At 40.0% G+C, this 20,307-nt stretch overlaps 1 protein-coding gene across 2 annotated transcripts; it reads left to right on the top strand.

Annotated features, from left to right (window-relative positions):
• Positions 1–1,885: 1,885 nt before the first annotated feature.
• Positions 1,886–19,942, top strand: LOC110982814 (tyrosine-protein kinase receptor Tie-1-like). 2 transcript variants are annotated; one of them, XM_087144369.1, is made up of 30 exons: positions 1,886–2,192; positions 3,370–3,483; positions 4,107–4,196; positions 5,153–5,407; positions 6,293–6,610; positions 7,709–7,966; positions 8,272–8,406; positions 8,654–8,809; positions 9,214–9,309; positions 9,625–9,666; positions 10,098–10,403; positions 10,959–11,249; positions 11,363–11,647; positions 11,776–11,990; positions 12,302–12,371; positions 12,592–12,698; positions 13,004–13,205; positions 13,491–13,593; positions 13,691–13,934; positions 14,174–14,213; positions 14,295–14,437; positions 14,886–15,138; positions 15,334–15,444; positions 15,714–15,898; positions 16,418–16,531; positions 16,739–16,809; positions 17,093–17,133; positions 17,542–17,638; positions 17,961–18,066; positions 18,232–19,942. In XM_087144369.1, exons 1-30 carry the CDS (start codon positions 2,138–2,140, stop codon positions 18,292–18,294), a joined length of 4,566 nt encoding a protein of 1,521 aa, XP_087000495.1. In that variant the 5' UTR covers positions 1,886–2,137; the 3' UTR covers positions 18,295–19,942. The 2 variants fall into 2 exon arrangements, with proteins under 2 accessions (XP_087000495.1, XP_087000494.1); XM_087144368.1 differs by having other exon boundaries at positions 1,888–2,192; positions 14,883–15,138.
• Positions 19,943–20,307: the final 365 nt, after the last annotated feature.

Genomic DNA, 20,307 nt, shown 5'->3' with positions numbered 1-20,307 from the left:
CAAATGTCTTTTTTGTTGAGCCAGTTTAGGAATGCATGGGCGTTCATGAGTGCATCCTTAGTATTTATTGAATGTAGATGTGTGTGTATGAGGTTGGATGGAAGTTGGTGTGGGTGAGATTTTCTACTTGTTTCGGTAGAAGGAACATGGTGTTTTGAGTTCATGCTGACATAGACATTTTGGTTTTGCCTGTGCCGTCCATTGGCTATCGGCACAGATGACTTCGGCTCTATGAAGTCAAGTTGGGCATGGCTCGGGCAAGCATAAGTCGGTGTGACAACAGCAGTCGTACGTTGCACTCTATGATCTTTGCATTGAATTGCTTGGTTGACATGGTATGGAAATTTTGCCAATATTATAAAATGGTGATTCTTGAAAACTGTCTGTATCTGTTTTCTGGCATGGAGTAATTTATTTTCAGGGGTTGATGGTCTTGTTCAGTGATGTACACCATCATGGTCTGGGAAGCACTGATATCCTGGAGACCCTGTTGACTTGTAAGGCCTGAGAGTTGGGTTCCGCAGTCACTGTTCCTTTGCCGAGTGAAACCTTTTCTACAATCTGCAGACGGTTTGCAACAACCCGATATTTTCTTCGCAGCGTCGTCCTATCCCGTGACTGTATTTGCCAGTGTGACTTGGACGATGGGTGTGGGAGGAAACTACCCTGGCTCCCTCAAGCACCATTAGAAAATCTTCTTCAAAAATATTTATTGTTGTATAAAATGTCTGATAATTCCTTGATAACTTCACTGAGTGGTGGTAATTGTGGATAATTCGTTGATTCTTTGATATTTGTGCACCTGTTGGCATTGTCGCACGTCTTTGAATGTAGAATTTACTGATTGATATACTGGTTTCCCTTTGTTGATAATTTACCAGTGATATGGTGACACAATTTTGGCATTGCTTGTTAATTCATGTAAGGTTTAATATTGCCTTGAAAATGAGAATATTTTATTTGATGTCATTGTGACTATTATGCCGTAATGTGCGCCTGGGGATTGAGTATTGAGACAGTTGATCAAATACTAAATTGGAGAATTGCGTATGATTGAATCAAAATTTTAGACCGATTGGAAATTAAGCCTAAAATTGAACATTATTACTGACAAATGTTTATGACGTGAATTATGGATTGGACTTGAAGACATTGATTGAATTGAGTCGATTGAAGGAACTGAACAGCATGAATAGAAACGGGTCCGTGTTATCTCCCCAGATATTTGTAATTTAACGGAATAATTTACTGAAATGTTAATGTTCACAAGTCAGGTACCGTGCATTGAACCATTGGAGACATTTTAGGTGACTCGGAACATGCATAAAGTAGAGATTTCTTTGCAATTTCAAATTGTACATGATTATTTTGAAAAAAAATAGCTGTATATGTTTTAAATGTTAAACATTTGTGTGTTACCCATGTTGTTATTGCGAGAGTCCCAGTAAATGTGACGCCATCGTCCACTGTCGGGCAGCTCTGGCGGGGGTAGCAGACGTCCAATGGGTGGGTCGAAAAGAGCTGTGTCTGGACTACATCTCCAAATTTCTCCTGTGGCGCTGGACAGCCGAACAACGTCCCCCACCCCAATTTCTCATCATCCACGCCCGTTTTAATAATTTTGGGCATAGTTCCCCAAAAGATACGTTTGAAGCCATCATACAAGTCCTCTATCAAACGAGAGAATTGCTTCCCCACACAGTTACATTCTGGTCAGAGATCCTCCCCTATGTGGCAGCAGTCAAGTTCAGCGGAATTTATCGTGGACGCCAACATAGACCTCAGGCCAGGTTTCTGTCGAATCGAAACCAGGAAATAAGTGACGCAAATACACGGACATAGTGGTAGGACTTGGCGGAGGGTACATGAAAACACAAGACGCATTAAACGTAACCTTTCACGTACAATTAACCAGGAAATAAGTGCAGCTAAACACAGCTGCAGCCTGCGCCGAAAGGTACCGCTATGCACTAGCCTGTGTTGTCAATAGGGTACAAAGGTTATGGAGTAAATTATGCTTGAGCTTCTAAACTGAAAGCAACGTCATTTCTACATTCAGAGAAAGGATTGTGCGTGAGAGATGTTAAGTGCTTTGGCAGTGTTTTTATAAGAGGATATTGTCCATGTTGGAGCAGTCATGTCATGCAGATCAAGACTTTCGATGCTCTTGTGTCTTATACTTTTCCCAAGAGGTATGAAATTTGATTATTTTTAGCTCAGAGGGTGTTCTGGATACCGGGAAGTAGATAATGAGCTTTGTATTTACACTGGAAGTATTTCTGCCATGACTTGTACAAATTAAAATACCGACCAATAGGGTTTATGGCCCTCATATTCCAAGGAAGTGTACTCATGGGTGGCACTAGGGGGCTTATCCTGTGCATGGAGCTGCTATTGAAGACGGTTGGTGTTAACATTGCATGAAACAAAGCATAAGCCCCAAGCTACGTTAGGTGTGGGTGCCTTAATTCCGTCTCGACCGTCACAAAAGTTGCAGTACTTCATCCAAACTGCTTCATGATGTGCATGGAGTAGTAGATTTAACTGATATTTCTCTCCTGAAAATCGTTTTTAAATTATCGAACTGCGAAGGTTTTTTGCGACCAAAAAGGTCGTTAAGAAAGGCATTTGGGGATTTTTAATTGAAAAAAAAAATGAAGTCAAAGGCCAAAGAAATTTGCAAAGTGAGATGCTAAGATTTAGCACAGTGGATTTCAATATTGCCACAGACAACTTCGCAGACTACAATGAGCGTAGTCTATTGGGCTCCAAATAAACAATAATCAATTCTCAAACAGACCCCGTCAGAAAGAGGGATTAATTACCTGGTTAGATGGGCTGCCCTACTAATTAGAGTGTTAAGAGGCTTTAATCCATGAGGAATACAAAATCTGTCGGAACTAAATTATTGTGCACATTACTTTTTATGACAAAGATAATTGTTCTAAATTCACATTTCATTATGTCAACTTCTGTTTTCTTTGAGGTCGCGTATCCTCTTGAGTAACATCCTTCCTATTTGAACAACCTCTTATGAAAATGAATTTGTATAGTCACTGATAACTAGGCATAGAGAATTGGTCATGATCAACACTGACGTGTCCGGGGCCTAATTGGAATTCTAAAAGTATTTTTGCCATTCCTACCCAGTGTCCTAAGGTGCTTTAATGTTTAATGTTGTGCTTTCCTTCTTAAGAGAAAAAAGGTCGCCTTCTCCCTAGATAGGCCAGCGACTGCAGTTAGGAGTCTAACGATGAACATGTAGTACATAAAAAAGAAAGAATTGATGTACGATTCTGAAAATTTTGGCAGCCCTTAACCAACCCTCGCCAGTATTCATATAGTAACATTTCCTATTCCTTATGACAGGTCTCGCCTTAGTTCTTATTGGTAAGCCAGCCAGTCAGAGTTACTGGACCGATCCCAACAATTCACCGGACAAAGCAATAGATGGAGATGTCAGCACGTTTCAACACACATTAGGTAAATCTACACCACACTGTGTAGTAACGATTACATTAAAACTCTATTTTTTCAAGAGTCTGGTGGGTTGTATCAACATTTCCAAAGATGTTCAGAATTTGTGTCGACTCTCACGACAAAAAAAAAATTGTTGCAAGGACGGATTTCTTTCATCGTTTTTCCACTCTTCTTACAACAAAGCCAAAGTTGGGACAAACTAATTTCTCTGGTCTCTGCAACTTTGTTGTAACGAGAATTGACTGTATTAAAGAATTTTAAGTTCGTGCAAACAATGCAGGACAAACTAGCCTACTTTAAATAACAAGGTTTTCCTCCCAAACTACCACTCCCAGTTCCCTTTTTATATGAAAGTAAACTAGAAGTGGTCCGTGTTTATCGATATTTTGTACGGAGAGACGGAAGGTAAGATTGCATATATAGTATATTTATCAATGCAACTGGAAAAGCATTTCGGGTGTATTAATATTGTTTGTCGTTTACAACCTAGGGTATATAGGAAACTTTATTGTTTTCGTTTGCCATCAGTTTCATGTTAACTACTCTTCGTTGAATAAGTTAAATTAGCTAATCCATCATCGCACAACAAAGCCTGCAGTCTTTGTCAAATGTATTCTGTGTGACAGGATGCGCTGGAGAGCAGTGGTGGATGGTAGATCTCCAAGCAATCTACTGCTTGACGAAAATCACTATAGTCAACAGACGAGACTGCTGTGGTAAGACTGTCTTTACAAAGCTTTGGACCCTTTTCTCACGTCGTATGTTTGGATGCTGTAATTTTCATGTCGCGAATGGCCAATAACATTGACTGAAAATAATCATGTAAATACCAGGGTCAACCGTTGGGGTCAACCAGTAGGCCTAACATACCTACAGGGGGACAGTTTCTATTCAAATCCGAGTGCTTTAATTTTGTCACCAGCCGAAAAAAGAAAATGGTAGGCGGAATTTGTTGGACAATAATTTGCCCAAGTCCATGGAGCAATGCCAGGTTGACTATAACAATCGGGAATTTTTGATGACAATGACTTGAAATACTTTAAAGTCCTTTAGGTGTTAACTACATGCTGCACACTAGTGTTTCTGTCCGACATGATCAAAAGTTGTGCTTTAACAGGAGCTATTATAAATGTACTTTCATTGTTGTCTATATCACTTACAAAGCTCAAAGCCATTAAAAATAGTGGAGTCGATGGACCAATATTCAATATTCATATCCTCAGTTTCATGTTTGGGCAAAAAGACAAATTTGGCCTTTTTTGAACAACTTTGAAAACAGTCCTGGGAGATCTTTCACAATTACAGGATGACAGAGAACATGTCTCAATATCATTGTACCTTTGAAAAGTCATAATGGTACATTTTTATTATAAGCTCAGATATTTATGCGATGCGATACTAGTATTTTTCATTCAGATTAAAAGAAAACATTGTTGTAAGCAGTGCGGGCGGCTGGTTAGTCCTCACGATGATTTCATATCACAATTATCTTAGTCATATATCTCTGGTTTTCAAAGTTTATAAACAGGTCAACATTGTATTAGGTATTTCTCTGAACGTAAATGTATGCGGGACTGTTCTCGAGACAAGTCAAATTAGAATCCCTGCCTCAGAGCCGTTTTATTTGGAAGGACTAATGCAGTTTTGTTTGTTCCACCATTTGCACATGCAGGGGGTAGATTGGCAGGTGCGGTAGTACGAGCCGGTTTGGACCCATCAGATTTCTCGCAGAACACAATGATAGGCTCGGTCTCCTCTGATCAAGCTACCAATGGAGCAGTGATTGATTTCATGGTAGGCTCAGTCGTCTCCGCTCAGTATGTCAGTGTGCAACTGAATGGGGATGGTGGCTATAGAAAGTGCCTTCATATGGCTGAAGTCAGAGTTGAAGAAATCCAAGACAACGAGGATACCTCAAGTGCTGCAGGTAGAACAGTAAACACCAAGCCCAGTCAACCCCTTTTAAATCTGTTCACAGTCACTTTTTATACTAAACTTCCTTTGATTTTCAATGTTACTGCTTCGATGTGATTACTTTCTGTGTCCTTTTATCTTAATGATTATAGTAGATTCAAAAGTCAGCTTCAAGCCTGTCGTCTTTTCATCTAATCCAAACTGTTATATAATCATTCTCCCGAATGAAGATTTTTAACGCTTCACAATGAAACACTGAATTGCATGTATTGACATTTTTACCTCATAACTCTAGCATTCGGTAGCAGTTAGTTCATTTTGATTGTTCTTCATTGAGAAATGCATCTTGGTTTAGGACAAAATTTGTTTGAAGGCGTTTGTACTAGCTCGATTCTTTTATGCTGTCGAAATACACACTAAAAAAATCTTTAACCCTATTAAGAGCTATATTCCAGTGAAATGAGGAAAACTTCAAGTTATACTTAAGGACTTAGTCCTAAATAATTTTTTTAATTATGAGGCAAATCAGAGGTTGGGCTTCACTTTGAGAGGTTACAACTGCCAAAATGAAACCTAAATTTGAATAAAGATTCGACTTTCAACCCTTCCTGGCGTTTTTACAACGACACTCTGGCTTAACAGTGACTAAAATGTGTAGTTGGTATTTGGAAGTCATTGTACCCTTGTAAAGAAAGTTGCACTTCTCCTTGAAAAAGTAATTTCACATTGTAGGTGCGCTTTCACTTATTTTAGATGCAAACACGGTCGCGACAAAATTCAACGTGAGGTTTTCATAAAAAATCTCTGACAGCTTCTTTAAAAGATGCAGACAACCTTTAACCACCTAACCCGAATATACAAGACAGAACAATAATTTTCATACCTATTTCTCCATCAGGAAGAGTGGATGTTACTCTGGTTGCCAGTCCTGCTGTTCTTGGCCCCACCGGCAACAATGGTTCTACCTTAGCAGCGTACAAAAGTCCCACTGATATCGCAGCTGCAGTCTCCTTTGGCCGTCAACTGACAACAGGAGGAAGCAATGACCATCTACCTACAGGAGCTGTTGGATTTTACGATGCCAGTTTGGGGTGTAAAGCCAGGTTGCTTAGCTTACCAGAAGCAGGCGGGATTGATAGAACAGGCGTCTTCTACAGCATTGCAACTAGAAATGGCGTGATGACCAAGATACGAAGCATCATTCTACCCACAGATGGTAACGTTTACGATATGCAATTACGAGGCATTACACCGTATTAGTAGTGAAGTTGAAATTATGCAAGCATGAGTAGCAATTACACATTGCAAAAGTACTATACATGTATCATCCTGGCCTCCAGACCTACCGGTACCCTTCAATGAGCCCAGATGAGCGGCTCTCCTGGTAACCTGGGTAGTGAATTCGTTTGAAGTGCCGTATGCCGTTAACACACGCTACCCCTTGTCTTCCTTCCGGACCAACACTTAAAAGGATTGACTGCAGGGGCTAACAATTCAGGGATTGACAAGACAGACAGACGGGAAACAAACGGGCACCTTTTATTGGGTTGAAATGAGAAGAAGTACAACCTTTCAATTTCTGGTTTACCCCTGATTTAATACTAGATAAAAAGTGATACTAATCAATGGACAAAACCTTCGCCCCCCAGCTAAACGATTTGGCCTGCAACGCTATTTTCGGACAAGCCCAGGTTGTCAACGGTGGCACTCCCAGGATCCAAAGCCAGACATAGACCCCCCCACCTCCACCAAGAAATATTCAGCAGATCCCCAGTTAGTCCCCAGTTACTGACCCCATCAATCTCAACTCGTCGTTCGGCACATACGTCTGAAATTCACAGTGTGATCAAAACTATGTGTCTACCTTAGACAGCTGCTCCACAATCAACTGACTATGATCTTTTAACGCAAAGGGTCATCCGACGGAGGGCGCTGTGCAGACGAGCTGTTAGCAAACTGTATTATGCTGACGCTTCAGAAACTCCAGCAAGCATATATGATATTATTGCTTCAGCACTGGACATTTTAGCCAATATTTCGTTGCTTTTGAGCCCTTCTCGGAACGCTTCTTTATAAGATTTATTCTGGCTATCAATTTTTGTGAATAAAAATCGAACTTTTCAATCCAATCGATAAGCAATCATGCGTTAAATTTTGGGAAATACCACCTGCCCCTTAAAGAAAAACAAAGAAATTCATGGGACGGACAAGAACACAATTATGGAAAATGATTTCGGAAGGAAAGAGAGGTCTGGCGCGTTAGGTTGTGGAAGTCAAATGTCAAAGATAATTTACTGTGTTTTTCCCGATTTAGATATTGTTTATACACGTCCACTTCAGCGAACGCAGACAGCAAGTATTGGCGAGTCAATCACCCTGCAGATGGAAGAGGTAAACTCACCCAACACCAACTACAGATGGAAGCATAATGGAAATGACGTGCCGATTTGGAACGACATACTGAGTGTGTCCATTGTGAATGTAACTAAGACCAACGAGGGAATATACAGCTGCTTCATTGATGGTCAAGAGAATCAACAACGACATGGATTCATGAGACTCATCGTGAGAGGTAATCGTCACTTTTAATGCCATTTTCAATTTGTCATTAAATCCTCTTTCCAACATCAATATCGTCACTGTAGAAAATTCTTCAAAACCCAAGCCGTGGAACATTAAGCCATGGACTGCTTCATGGATCTGTATTCGTTGGGTCACTTATTACGAAATACAAGAGAAGCAGTATGACGCGTATCGTTCGGAAGAGTAAATAATTTCCTGAGGCTTTGCTGAGCTGGTGATGTTTTCAATTCCTCGATAGTCATCTTACATATTCTACATTTTTAATCACATAAATTGTTCGTTAACATTTTACAGAATGTGCCTATGGAACGTGGGGCCCACCGTCATGTGAATCTGTCTGTCGTCGATGTTACAATGGAGGTGTCTGCGACGACATAACGGGAAGGTGCGTTTGTGCTCCGGGATTTAGTGGAGTATACTGCGAGCAAGGTAATTTCTCCTCCATATTCTAGATAAAACATTTTTCTAGTATAGATAGAGGAAGAAGGAAAAAAATTGTATACACTTTGTTGAACTTTAAAGCAAACTTTGTGCTTCATCACAATGATCACGTGTCAAAAAATGTTGAAAAATACATAGTTTCTATGAAACTGGATGATAAGAAACGCTTGAGTCGCAGTATTTGCCGATAGAGCAGTGAATTTTTACAAGTTGTGTGATGAACGTTTCCATGTAGTTCACGGTCGTCACGTGTTCGGTCAGAATGCCAGTCACACCTGCTCTGACAGCCCTGATCCACACCACGATGCTTGCCAGGGTCGTTTGTTTTGTCTTCCTGATCCGTACGGGTGTTCCTGTGCTGCTGGGTTTACTGGAATAGACTGCATGCAAGGTAAACCAGTCTAGGCATTGTCTGTAGTGGAACACTCCACTCTGCAACGAATAAAACCAGAGAGTGCACCGGCGATCTCAGATCAGTTGAATACATTTTTACTTGTAGATTCGCCAGCTGCGCAAACGGGCAAAAGTCCTCGTGCTACAAGTGACGCTTCACTGTTATTCCAATATGCGGACTTCTTTTGCAAAGAGAGAATTCAAGATACGATTTTCATAAATGAAAAAAATATTGTAAATGGAATGCTTATGTGAAGTAAAATACTACAGAACGGTTTTTTTCGCCGAAGGATGTATAGCCCTGAATAAGTCATACAGTATTTTATCTATTCTTTTATAATAATGTGATCATGGAAGAAACGGGTGATGTAACCGAGTCAAAATGTTTGGTTTTTTAATCAGATTGTAATGGTGGGATATTTGGAGCTGATTGCAAGCAGGCATGTCACTGTGCATCAGGCGATGTTTGCGAAGAGGATACTGGAAAATGTGCTGGAAGTAAGAAAAACCTCCACGACATTGCTTGTCATGGAGCCTGTAAACCTATGAAACTTTAAGAGTTAAACTTGAAATGCGTTGTATGGAGCTCATTATAATTAGGAACTGACAAATAATATCCCTAACTTACCAGTGTTGACAAATATAAGGGAATTATGTTGCCCATGGGCTGTGTGATAGAAATTTTAAAATGCAGTTGATGTCAGCTTGTTCTTTGGCAGAGAGTACATCACCATCCAGATGTTTAATGCAGAGACAGATGTGGAGAGATCATCTACTAATAACAAATTCTGTACTCTTTGCTTTTATTTTCAGATTGTGTAGATCCATATTTCGGAGAAAACTGCCAGTGTGCAAGTAAGACATTGATCTATTTAATATTGGTTAAATTTATTGAAGCGGTTGCCTGTACTGTAGAAAGATTTGTCGATCCACACACGCGGTAGCGATGTCTTTTTTACTGTAACAATAATAATAGAAACATATAAATCTACTATGTAAATTAATAGGTGGGAAGGATGCAGTTTTTAGACATACCGGTAAGTTCTGAAATTGTTTCCAATGTGCAATGGCCAGTGATTTAAACAGTACCATAATGGGGAGAGGAAGAGGACTTTACAAGAGACCTAAGGCACCATGGGTAAGAGCAAGAAGAATTGTGATATGTGTCATTATGAATGAGGGAGGGATGAACACTATCCACAAGTAGAACACACTCCATCTTTCCATAAGGATGCCACTTCAACTTTCACATGAAAACAACGTGTTGGTTTTTTACTTGATTGCAGCCACAAACGGCGTTCTTGGGCTCGACGTAACTTCAACCGATCCATATGAGCTGCATGTCTCCTGGCTACCAGATCCATGTGTCCCTGGCTACTCACTAGAGTATACATTGACAAACAGAGGTCAATGTGAAGTAATCAAATCTCCGCAGCCAGTGATAGTCCCTGACTTGCTTGATGATCAGACTACCAGTCATGTGATAACTGGTCTGGAGGCTCATTCAACATACACGGTTTCTCTTCGCCCAACGTACACTGGTACACAAGGGCCCGATGTTTCAACATCAGTGACTACGTTACTAGAAACGAGTAAGTATACCGAAGCATTCCTCCTAATTCCATGATCATGTTGTCTTTGTCACAATGAAATATCAATGACAAGTATACCAGCAGATGACTCAGTAGTCTCTAACATGAAATTCAACGGGTGATAGTCCCCGCACGTTTTGCAGGCATTAGACATTTTCCTCATCACAGAGCATGCTAATGATCCAGTGGCCCGTTTACAGGAGGTACAAAAGTGTACAAGAACGCAAACGTGGGACGTCAGATCAAATTTCACGCTGAGAATTTGCAGAAGTAACAACAAAAGACTTCACACTGTGCGAAGAGGATTTCTGCCAAGAGTTCATGACATCGACCCAAAACTGTTTACTACGTAACATGAAATTATGATCAAACAAAAAATTGATGGAACCACCATCAATGTACAGTAAACGCTAAGTACCTAGAATGTTGTGACATAAGTATGCCCATGCAGAACCTTCTGAAACCGGAAGTCGGCGAAGCCAAGTAATTTTAAGAGCGTCAATAAAAGACCTAACATCGACCATTCGTAAACCACCTGTTTGTTTATTTTTTTAGATCCGTCCGTTTCACCTGTGATTATAACTTCTTACGATTCCGTCAGTGTAACACTCAGCTGGCGTGAAGTGAATTGTGCCAATTACTCTGTGGAGTATGCATTGCTTAACAAAGAGGGATGCCAACCCATCAGCCCAATTAACTTCTTGCTGCATTGCATATGCTCGGGAACTAATGTGACGGTAATATCTGGTCTGATGGCTAACTCGATGTACAGGATGCGAGTCAAGGCCTTTGTGGATGGAAATCACGGGTCAGCAGAAGAGAAAGATGTTACGACAAGCACTATAGGTAAAAAAAACGGAGCAAGTGAACCATGAAGCCTGTAAATAAGGAGGTTTTTCAATCCGGATCATTTTCAACAAAACGTGTAATTTGCATTTCCTGTTTTCCTTTGCATTCAGAACCGTCTGCCTCACCCGCAAACGTTACACTCCTTGTACGGAACAAGCGACAATTGAGTTTCTCTTGGAGCCCGCCACCATGTGGAAGCCGAGGTGGTATCATCACTGGCTACGTATACAAGCTGAGTGGAAGGGGTCCAACCATCCTGGATGACACAGCAGTTGAATCAGTGACGATAACTCAACTAATTCCTTTCACAAATTACAAGTTTCAAGTAGCTGCAAAAACCAATGCTGGAGCTGGACCTTACAGCGAAACCATAACTGGAAAAACTTTAGAAGCGGGTAATTAGTGTTGAGAACTAAATGTACTTGACCTCAAGAGTAATTTCAACCTTTGGATTTGTTTTCCATCGGTTTTACTTCGGTGTTACATGTTAATTTAGATGAGTTTTGCTTTTCATTTTAAACAGTGCCAACGGCTCCTGTAAATGTCGCTATTCAGAACGTGGATGACGTTTCAATCACTGTCAAATGGTCAGAGCCCGACCCTCCACAGGGCATCATTACTCATTACAACGTTCGTTACTGGAAGAGTGGCCAGACAGGAAGCCAGACTGATGAGGATGTGGTTCTATTAGTGCATCGCATACCAGGTCTTGAAACCAATGTGACTTACACAATTCAGGTATTCAGTTTAAGAAGCAATCAACCCTGAGCCCTTTACTTGCAGAGGCCTGCAAAAATGTTTTTCGTATTACAATACAGCGCAATATACTTCCAGAATCTTCCAGACTGCAAAGATGTCCACAAGGCGGAACTCAAAAACGATGCCTTAAACATAACTTAATGCATTCCCCTTCGTACAACTGAAGAGGATACAACTTCCAATCACTAAACATCATATCTAAAATTTATAGTTTACCCCATATCTTAAATCAAACGAATTATCTAACACGTTGTAGAAAACGCTCACATTAATCAAATTGCTTCTGGCAGGTGCAGGCCGAGACATCGGTTGGTGTAGGACCTTGGAGTTTGGAAGTGACTACAACAACGAGAATTGGAGGTATGACACAAATGTAATTTGTGTCAAGCATGCTGAACTTTGATAACCTGATTAAGATGAGTTAAAGATAGGATTACTTGAGGAGTACTTGAGAGACCGTCATGAGCAGGATATTCTAGAGGTTGTGGGTTTGGGGTTATCCATTATCAATTTACTGGAAACTGGTGTTAAGTTTAAACCTTTTGCTAAAAGAAGCTTTTATTTTTGCTTTGTTTTGCAGAGCCTGGTCCTGTCCAGGAACTTCATTGGACAGACAGAACCGACTCGACAATTACCCTGGACTGGGAACCACCAATTAGCCCTAATGGACAAATCCGAAAATACATTGTACATGGTTTTATTGTCCCTGAACTGCGCACTCTGTAGATGTATACAAATTTGACCATTATCACCATATATATACCAAACTAGGTGACTATAATGATGTGACCGAGGTTTTACACTGCGTGTCGCCGAATGGTTGTTGTTTGTCCACCAATATTTTAATTTTCGAGGTAGAATATGGTTAAATATGTACAATACACATGGTTTTAATATTTATCAATCGAGCTGATTTGACTCAAGGTTGATTCTATTTGCTGATATTAAAGGTCTCCTCCAAAAAGTAATTGGACTTTGCATCACTCCACCAGGTTGAATACAGAGCGCTGGCAAAGTCTCACCAACCCAGTTTTACTCCATCTGATGAGTACATCAGAAATGAAGTGGTGAGTGCGCCATACCAAAAGGAAAACCTGGAACCTGCTACAAAGTATGACTTCAAGGTGTCGGCGGAGAACCAGTTGTTCATAGGATTTGGTACAAGTTTGGAGATTTTTACAAAACCAAAAACCGGTAAGGGTATAGTAATGATAATCTCATTTTTGTGCCCTGCTCTTATGCAACTTTTAAAAAATGTTATTGAAGAGTCAAACTACAGAAGACATAAAAATGAAGAAGTTAGCTGTGTGCCAAATTACAATCATAGTAAAGTTTTAGAGACGGAAATAATCAACTATGCTGCCTTAATTTCTGACTAGTTACAACTTGCACCGGAAATACTATTGTTTGAAATGCCAGCCTTTGTTATTGTTTGCATCATCGAAATCTTTCGATAATCACGCTTTATTTTAACCGTAGATCTTCCTGCTCCACCGCAACCTATATCATTCCCAGACGATTCCACAGACACTACGGTCACTATTGGTTTGACTCTTGCTATATCCGGGGATGATTTCACTGAGTGAGTATGAAGATTTTTGATGGTAATGCACGTGCAAAATTGTAAAAATTTTCGTCTCGCATTTTAGCCACCATATTGGCTGATATCTTTGATGCAGATCTTACGTTGTCCGAGTCAAGAAGACTAGGTCTTCGTCAGTGACCAAGAGAGGCGTTCTTATCCCCAGCCACTTCGAGGATTCTCCAGATGACTACATTGCGGCTGACCTCCTCAAGGGGGGCGTGCCTGATAGATTTGTTGTGGGGGACGCCAAACTGTACGGCGGCTACTACAACGCACCGCTACAGAGGGGCGCTGTGTACAACATTCGTGTTGGATCTGTCAGCCGGGGTAATGAGACGGTACGTACTTGGACCTATGGAAACCTTGGCTTGTTCTCATTATGTCATTGATTGGATAGATCGCTAAGTGACAAATTGAATGCAGGAATCCTGTGTCATTTCATTAATTTTACTTGTCCACCCTAAAATTGTGCATTTATTCTATAATTTGCCCGTTTGGATTTCTGTCAAGAAATGAAACAATCGGTGACTTTAGTTTTATGCTTTTAAACGTTTTTTTGTGTTTTTAACACTTTCAGGAGGCTAATGTGGTATATTCAGAGCCACTGACAGTCAAAGGTAAGATTTGCAACATGCAAATTGTGACGTTTCGTCGATGAGGTAGGTCCCAGCAATTTTGAATGGTTGTTATTGTTTCAGTTGAACAGTCCAGTTCCAGTGTGGGGCCGGTTATTGCTGCTGTCGTACTGGCAATTGTCCTCTTCATTGTCGTTGGTATTGCCGCATTCATCTATTGGAAGAAACGTCGAACTCCCTCACCGCCACCCGCTACTACTGAACTGGTAAGCCATTACCAAACAATGTCATGCCATGTCTGATTTTTCATACAAGTCTACGTCATCAGTAATGAAGTATGCATGGGCGTGTATATGCATGTAAAATAAGATGAACGACGGAAAGCGATCAATTCCGAGATTTTTAAGGAACTGTTTAAGTTTCACTGATTTCATCTTCGGTGTGTACTTTTATTTCAGTTTATTTGTCTTTTTCCCCCGTATATTTTCATTTTTCATTTTCCCCGGGCCAACCCCTCTTGCAAGACCCAATAACGAGAACTCATTGTATGTGTTTTTTATCATGTAGCTTCCTTCGTGACGACACTTCTTACTTAATTTGTTAAACCAACTGTGAAACAACACCATGTTCCATTGGCTAAATTAGATACGGTGTTTAATTTTCTAGTAATATGTAACTGAACGCTTTACTTCTATTCTGCTGTTTATTTAGAAGGTTCTATCTGAAACCAGTAAAGCTAAAATCAGAAACATAGGCTCATCGAGTGAGAGCAACACGTTGAACCCCGACGTAGATGTCTACGAAGACATCGGACTTCTTCCCAGCTGGGCAGCTCAAATGGAAATACGATGGGAGAATTTGGTGGTAGAAGATGTGATTCTTGGTAAAGGCAACTTTGGTGAGGTGCGTGCAGGGGGAGTCAAGATGGACGGCAATGTCATTAAAGCAGCAATCAAAACACTTAAAGGTAGGACTTGTGAAATAATTGGAGCAAATGACTGGCAAATGATTAGAGTTAACGTGGTGATGCTTGCACGGTTTTGTTGATTTTTTCGGAATATTGATCGAAAAAGTAGAGGTTTGGGAAATTTGGGTAAGGCAATTGAATTTGGAATGTTTAGTCCTGTCTTACAATTGGATGTATCGTTTTGCCTACATCCAGAGAGTGCCTCAGAAACTGTTTGGGATGATTTCAAGACGGAGCTTCAGACAATGACGGGGATTAAACCACACCCTAATGTGGTTTGTCTTCTGGGCGCGTGTCTCCATGAAGGTGCATAAAGACAGAAGGAAATTCGTTCAAAGTCACATTAATCGTATCACTGGATTCGTAATTTTAAATTCATAAGCTTCAGAGGTGCTTTATTTTCATTTTAAGCGAATGATTGTTTCTTTAAAGCGTTTGTGATTTACCTGTTTGTTGGCTTTCTCTTGATTGTTTTGGCAGGGCCCAAATAAAGAATTATAAACAACGACAACGAACCAACAACCATTCACGATTTTTACAATGTCTGTAAACTTTCGAACTTGTTATTCGGGCAGGGATTCTGTACGTGGCACTTGAATTTCTACCAAATGGCAACCTACGAGATTACTTGAGAAAAACTCGGCCAAATCAGCAAGGATCAGCCGACTCTAAAGATGACGTGTCACCTTTGACTTCAAAAAACCTGCTGAACTTTGGTCTGGACGTTGCTAAAGGAATGGAACACCTGTCTAACACCGGGGCAAGTTACACACATGGAGCAGGGCAACAAGCCACTTAACTATGAGCGCCGCCAGGTTTTTTTGCGGTTGGGGGAAGCACTTTTCCCGGGGTGGCGGGGACGCACTCGTCGGACAGTGTTTATGCTATTTCAAGCCATATCTAAATTTCATCGATTTCCTTTCATTTGTTTTTCTTCAGGCTTTTTTCTTCATATACTTTTCATTTTTTCCTGTTTGATGTTGTTCGTTGTGGGGAGGATGGAGGAGCGCCTCCTTGCCCCACATGACGCCCGTTAAACCCGTCGACTACTTTCCGAAACTGATCCCACTACCTAATCTAAAAGAGCTGATATTAAATATGAAATGAAGTTTCACTTCATCTTTACTTCAGGTTAGAAATCCAGCGTGTTGAATGGAAATTGGTTCATTAAGTTAACGCGAACAGTTCTGGTTAAGAATCACGCCTTGTAAATCAATGTCAGGAATGGTTTTGTCTTCATGTATTTACAATATTCTGGATCTGATAAATCTTTTTGTAGATTATACACCGCGACCTTGCTGCAAGAAACATACTTCTGTCTGAGAATCTGACTGCTAAAGTTTCGGACTTTGGCCTGTCTAGAGGAGAAGACGTCTATGTTCAGAAATCCTCGGTAAAGAATGAACAAAGCACGGTTGCACAGTTATTTAACACTGATTCCCATTTTTTTAAAGAAACGCACGAGCTTTCATTCAAACACAGTCATCAGATTAAGCTTTGGATGTTCTATAAAAATCAGTAGTTCTGTTGTGATTAAAAACGGCATGATTTGATATGGCTAGAGATCGAAAAGTTTAGAATTTTTGTTTCCTTCATTCAGACCAGAATTCCCGTCCGCTGGTTGGCCATCGAATCTTTGACACGCCGCGTGTACAAGACCAAAAGTGATGTGTAAGTTTGCACTGTAAATGTTTAAATTTTGAAAGAATGAGAATATACTAAACAACTGTTATTTTCATTAAATTGGCATTATAAATAAAAATATTTGTATGGAATGAAATAATGTATGTTCTAATTAAAGCAATATTTGAAAGGGAAAATCGAAGATGGTCTTTTGCTCGTCGAGCATGAGGATGTTATTTTGTGATCGTTTTACGAATTTACAAAATTTTCTGACTTCTTGACCCATTCGCATTACATTGTTTATTTTGTTTACATGTGTTTGACTGTACAGATGGTCGTTTGGAATATTACTCTGGGAGATAGCAACCTACGGTATGTGTTTAAATACAAGAACAAACGTTTACGCTTATCAGTGAGAAATGTTTGCAGTTACGTACATAGTGGATTTTCAAGAAATGTCAGTTGAGTTCTAAGTTGTTGAAAAAAGGTTCCACATTTTCTAAGTCAAAATATAACTGATATGCACTGTATACGTCAGTTTAGACTCACACTGCAAAACTGCAGTGTTAAGATTAATGCCCTTGCAATCTCTCTTAGGAAACATTGGTCTGACTTACCTTTTTTGTTCTTTATGTTACTAGTGTTACAGTGTCTGCGGTGCATGTCACTTGAGAAATAGTCTTACAAAAGTGCTTCATGTTGAAATTGTTTTATCCGTTGTATTTTATCGGTCATGATTTGGCATGCAAGTATCAAATTTATTTTTACGTCTCTATCAAGGATCTACTCCGTACCCAGGGATTGAGAGCAAGTCATTGGCCAAGAGACTGTTGGATGGTTACCGCATGCCTAAGCCGGAAAACTGCGCTGATGAACTGTGAGGAGGAGGAAGGATTTTCCCTTCCCGTTAAAACTTACTCAAGTCTATAATATTGATGATAGTCATTGAAATGGTGTATACGATTGTTCAAAATTTCCAACAAGGGCAGTGCGTTTACCACGGATTCTCGGCCTTGCGTGAAGAGTGTCCGAATTATTAGCATAGCAATAACCTGGAGTAACAAGAACATGGTTTGCAAGACCCTTTTTCTTAATGAATTTGATTTCCTTTTTGGCCATGCATGCATTGTAATTTCTGATTCAAGTTAAAAGGTTATATTTTGACAACTGCCCTTTATGTACTTTTCTTTATGTTCAAGCTACAACTTGATGTTGAGGTGCTGGCAGGAAGAACCAAACGACCGCCCAAACTTCGGAAACCTCGTTCAGATTCTGGAAGAAGTGTGCCTGGTGTCCGATGCAGATGTACGTATTATAAATTAACATTTAAGAATATAGATCTCACCTTCAGAGGACAAGTTTGCTTGAGCGCACTTTCTCCCATTTTAGTAATTCTTTCTACTAAGCGAAACCTTAATCGTATTCGAAAATGAGAATTATGCAGGATTTTTTCCACTCTTGATGTCACAGATCTATTTGTCACCAACCGTCTATCAGAACTTCATCATCAAGCGCGAGTTTGACGATAAGTAACTGACGATTTTGACATGCAGATGCTTCAGCTTTGCAGGTGGCTTTGTCACCTTCATTATTTCGAGATAATGGACATGATCGGCATATAGTTTAGTCATACATTAACAGTATGAAGCTGAAAACTTCTGTAGAAATTCGGTAGAAAACATAAGCAGAGAACGAGCGTCATTAGGAGAGTTTATAACCCAGTAGGCCTATTTGATTCAGCCATCAACCACAATTAATAGCTAAAAATGGAAAACTGTATTACGTGTTCATTGTTACACACTAAGTGCGTGAAAACCATAATCAGCATGCAGTGTGTGAGATTTAAAATAATTTCATTATGATAAACACTGCACATGGATACCAAGGCAGTGTTGCAATGTTCCAGGAAAACATTGGGGATGCAATTTCTATTTCGCTAAAGTAGGCTTAACCTTCTTGTCCATTACACTTGTTTTCAATACGCTTTTTACGAAAGTGGATGACCACTAATTCTTCCCACATGGGTATAAAGTAAGGCAACTTTGCTCAAGCGCCTAGAATAACTTTAGACTGCCCTCCTGCGCTGCAGGGCGGTCCAAAAAGTATTAGAACTCCTGCCTCGCGAAAATTATGTATTTCTTTGTGCTACCACTATTGGCAAATTACTCCTTTAAAGAGAGTCATTGGAAGTGATTTCAAAACAGTCTGAAGGCATTTACTGTTGATCATAATATAGAAATGAGTTTTTACCAACACAGAAGCCTCCGCTGTGTTTGATGAAAGTCATGGAACGTGTCTTCACGTATCGAAGTGTAACTTTTGAGATCATGTTTTGGTGTGTACTTCTGCTGATACTATACCCAGAGTACTAGTTTTAAGACGCATATTTACTCGGAATGGTTATTGTAGAAATAAATTCATGATTACACAGTTTTTTATACGCTTTCACCTGGTGCAGAAAACTAACGTTGAGTAATATCTTTTTCATTCCTATGAGTATTTGAATCGTGTGATATAGCCGTACATTTCATAAATAATGGCGATATAGGCTTTAGAATTATATTAGACGTAATGACACTCCTTCGGACTTTCCACGTGGTCAGCGTGTTAGCCTTTAAAATATAGAATCATTGACTGCATCATCGGCAATCAGAATAAATCATAATACATCCGGGACACCCCCACTGTCACCCTGCCTGCACCTCTTGCCCAGGGATTGAGTTTTATTTTTCCCTCGCTCTCAGCTTGGCTCCCCCACGCTGTACTAGGGACATTACCGAGTCATCTTTCTTGCCATGATTTGCTCGAATGGCTCCCTTCCAAAAACCGAAGATTAAGATTTTCGTGTCGATGGATCTACTGCTTAACGTAAATTGGATAAATTGCAAAAACGACATGCATCATGGCAGACAATCCCGGGGAAGGGAGGGTGGTGGACGGGTGTTATGACGAGTCTATCTTAACTATAGATAACCAAAAAAAGAAAACGATAGTGGCATTTATCCAAAAAGTAATATCGCCCCCTAAATGCTGGGCATACTGTGAACAAGATAATACTTTGTGATTTTGCTATCGTTAATGTCAGGATATTTCAACGAAAGTTCACTGTAGGCCTATATGAAAATTTTACCTCGAAATAAATATGGAAAATACATGCTGTTACAGCATGAATGCGACTAGACATTTGAGTTCTCACTGACGTAGTCTTTAAACTGCATCACCGGTCTATATCAATATTTGATAGTCTACGTCTTGGGGAAAATCATATGGAAACAAATATTAATACTACCTGGGTTCAAAGGAACATTCAATATGAGAACGCTACAATAATAAGAGTTGGGTACCAGTCAAATACTCCTTCAGTTGTGTTTTTCGCAATACTTGTGCTGTCACGCGAGCAGAGGAAAATGTATTAAGTTTCACTTAAAACATATTATCCATAAAGCTTTGTACGCTCCGGGAAATGAAATCTATAGTCTCTATGAAATTGTGCACATCATGTTGCCGGGGAAAACTCTAGTAAGAACGGAAACAGGTAGCCAGCTG

This window comes from Acanthaster planci, linkage group LG12, assembly GCF_054643075.1.
Source record: "Acanthaster planci isolate LZ-2023a linkage group LG12, COTS_SCS, whole genome shotgun sequence".
Taxonomy (NCBI): Eukaryota; Metazoa; Echinodermata; class Asteroidea; order Valvatida; family Acanthasteridae; genus Acanthaster; species Acanthaster planci.
Note: the sequence above shows the minus strand (reverse complement) of the source record. Positions and strands in the feature narration are given on the sequence as shown.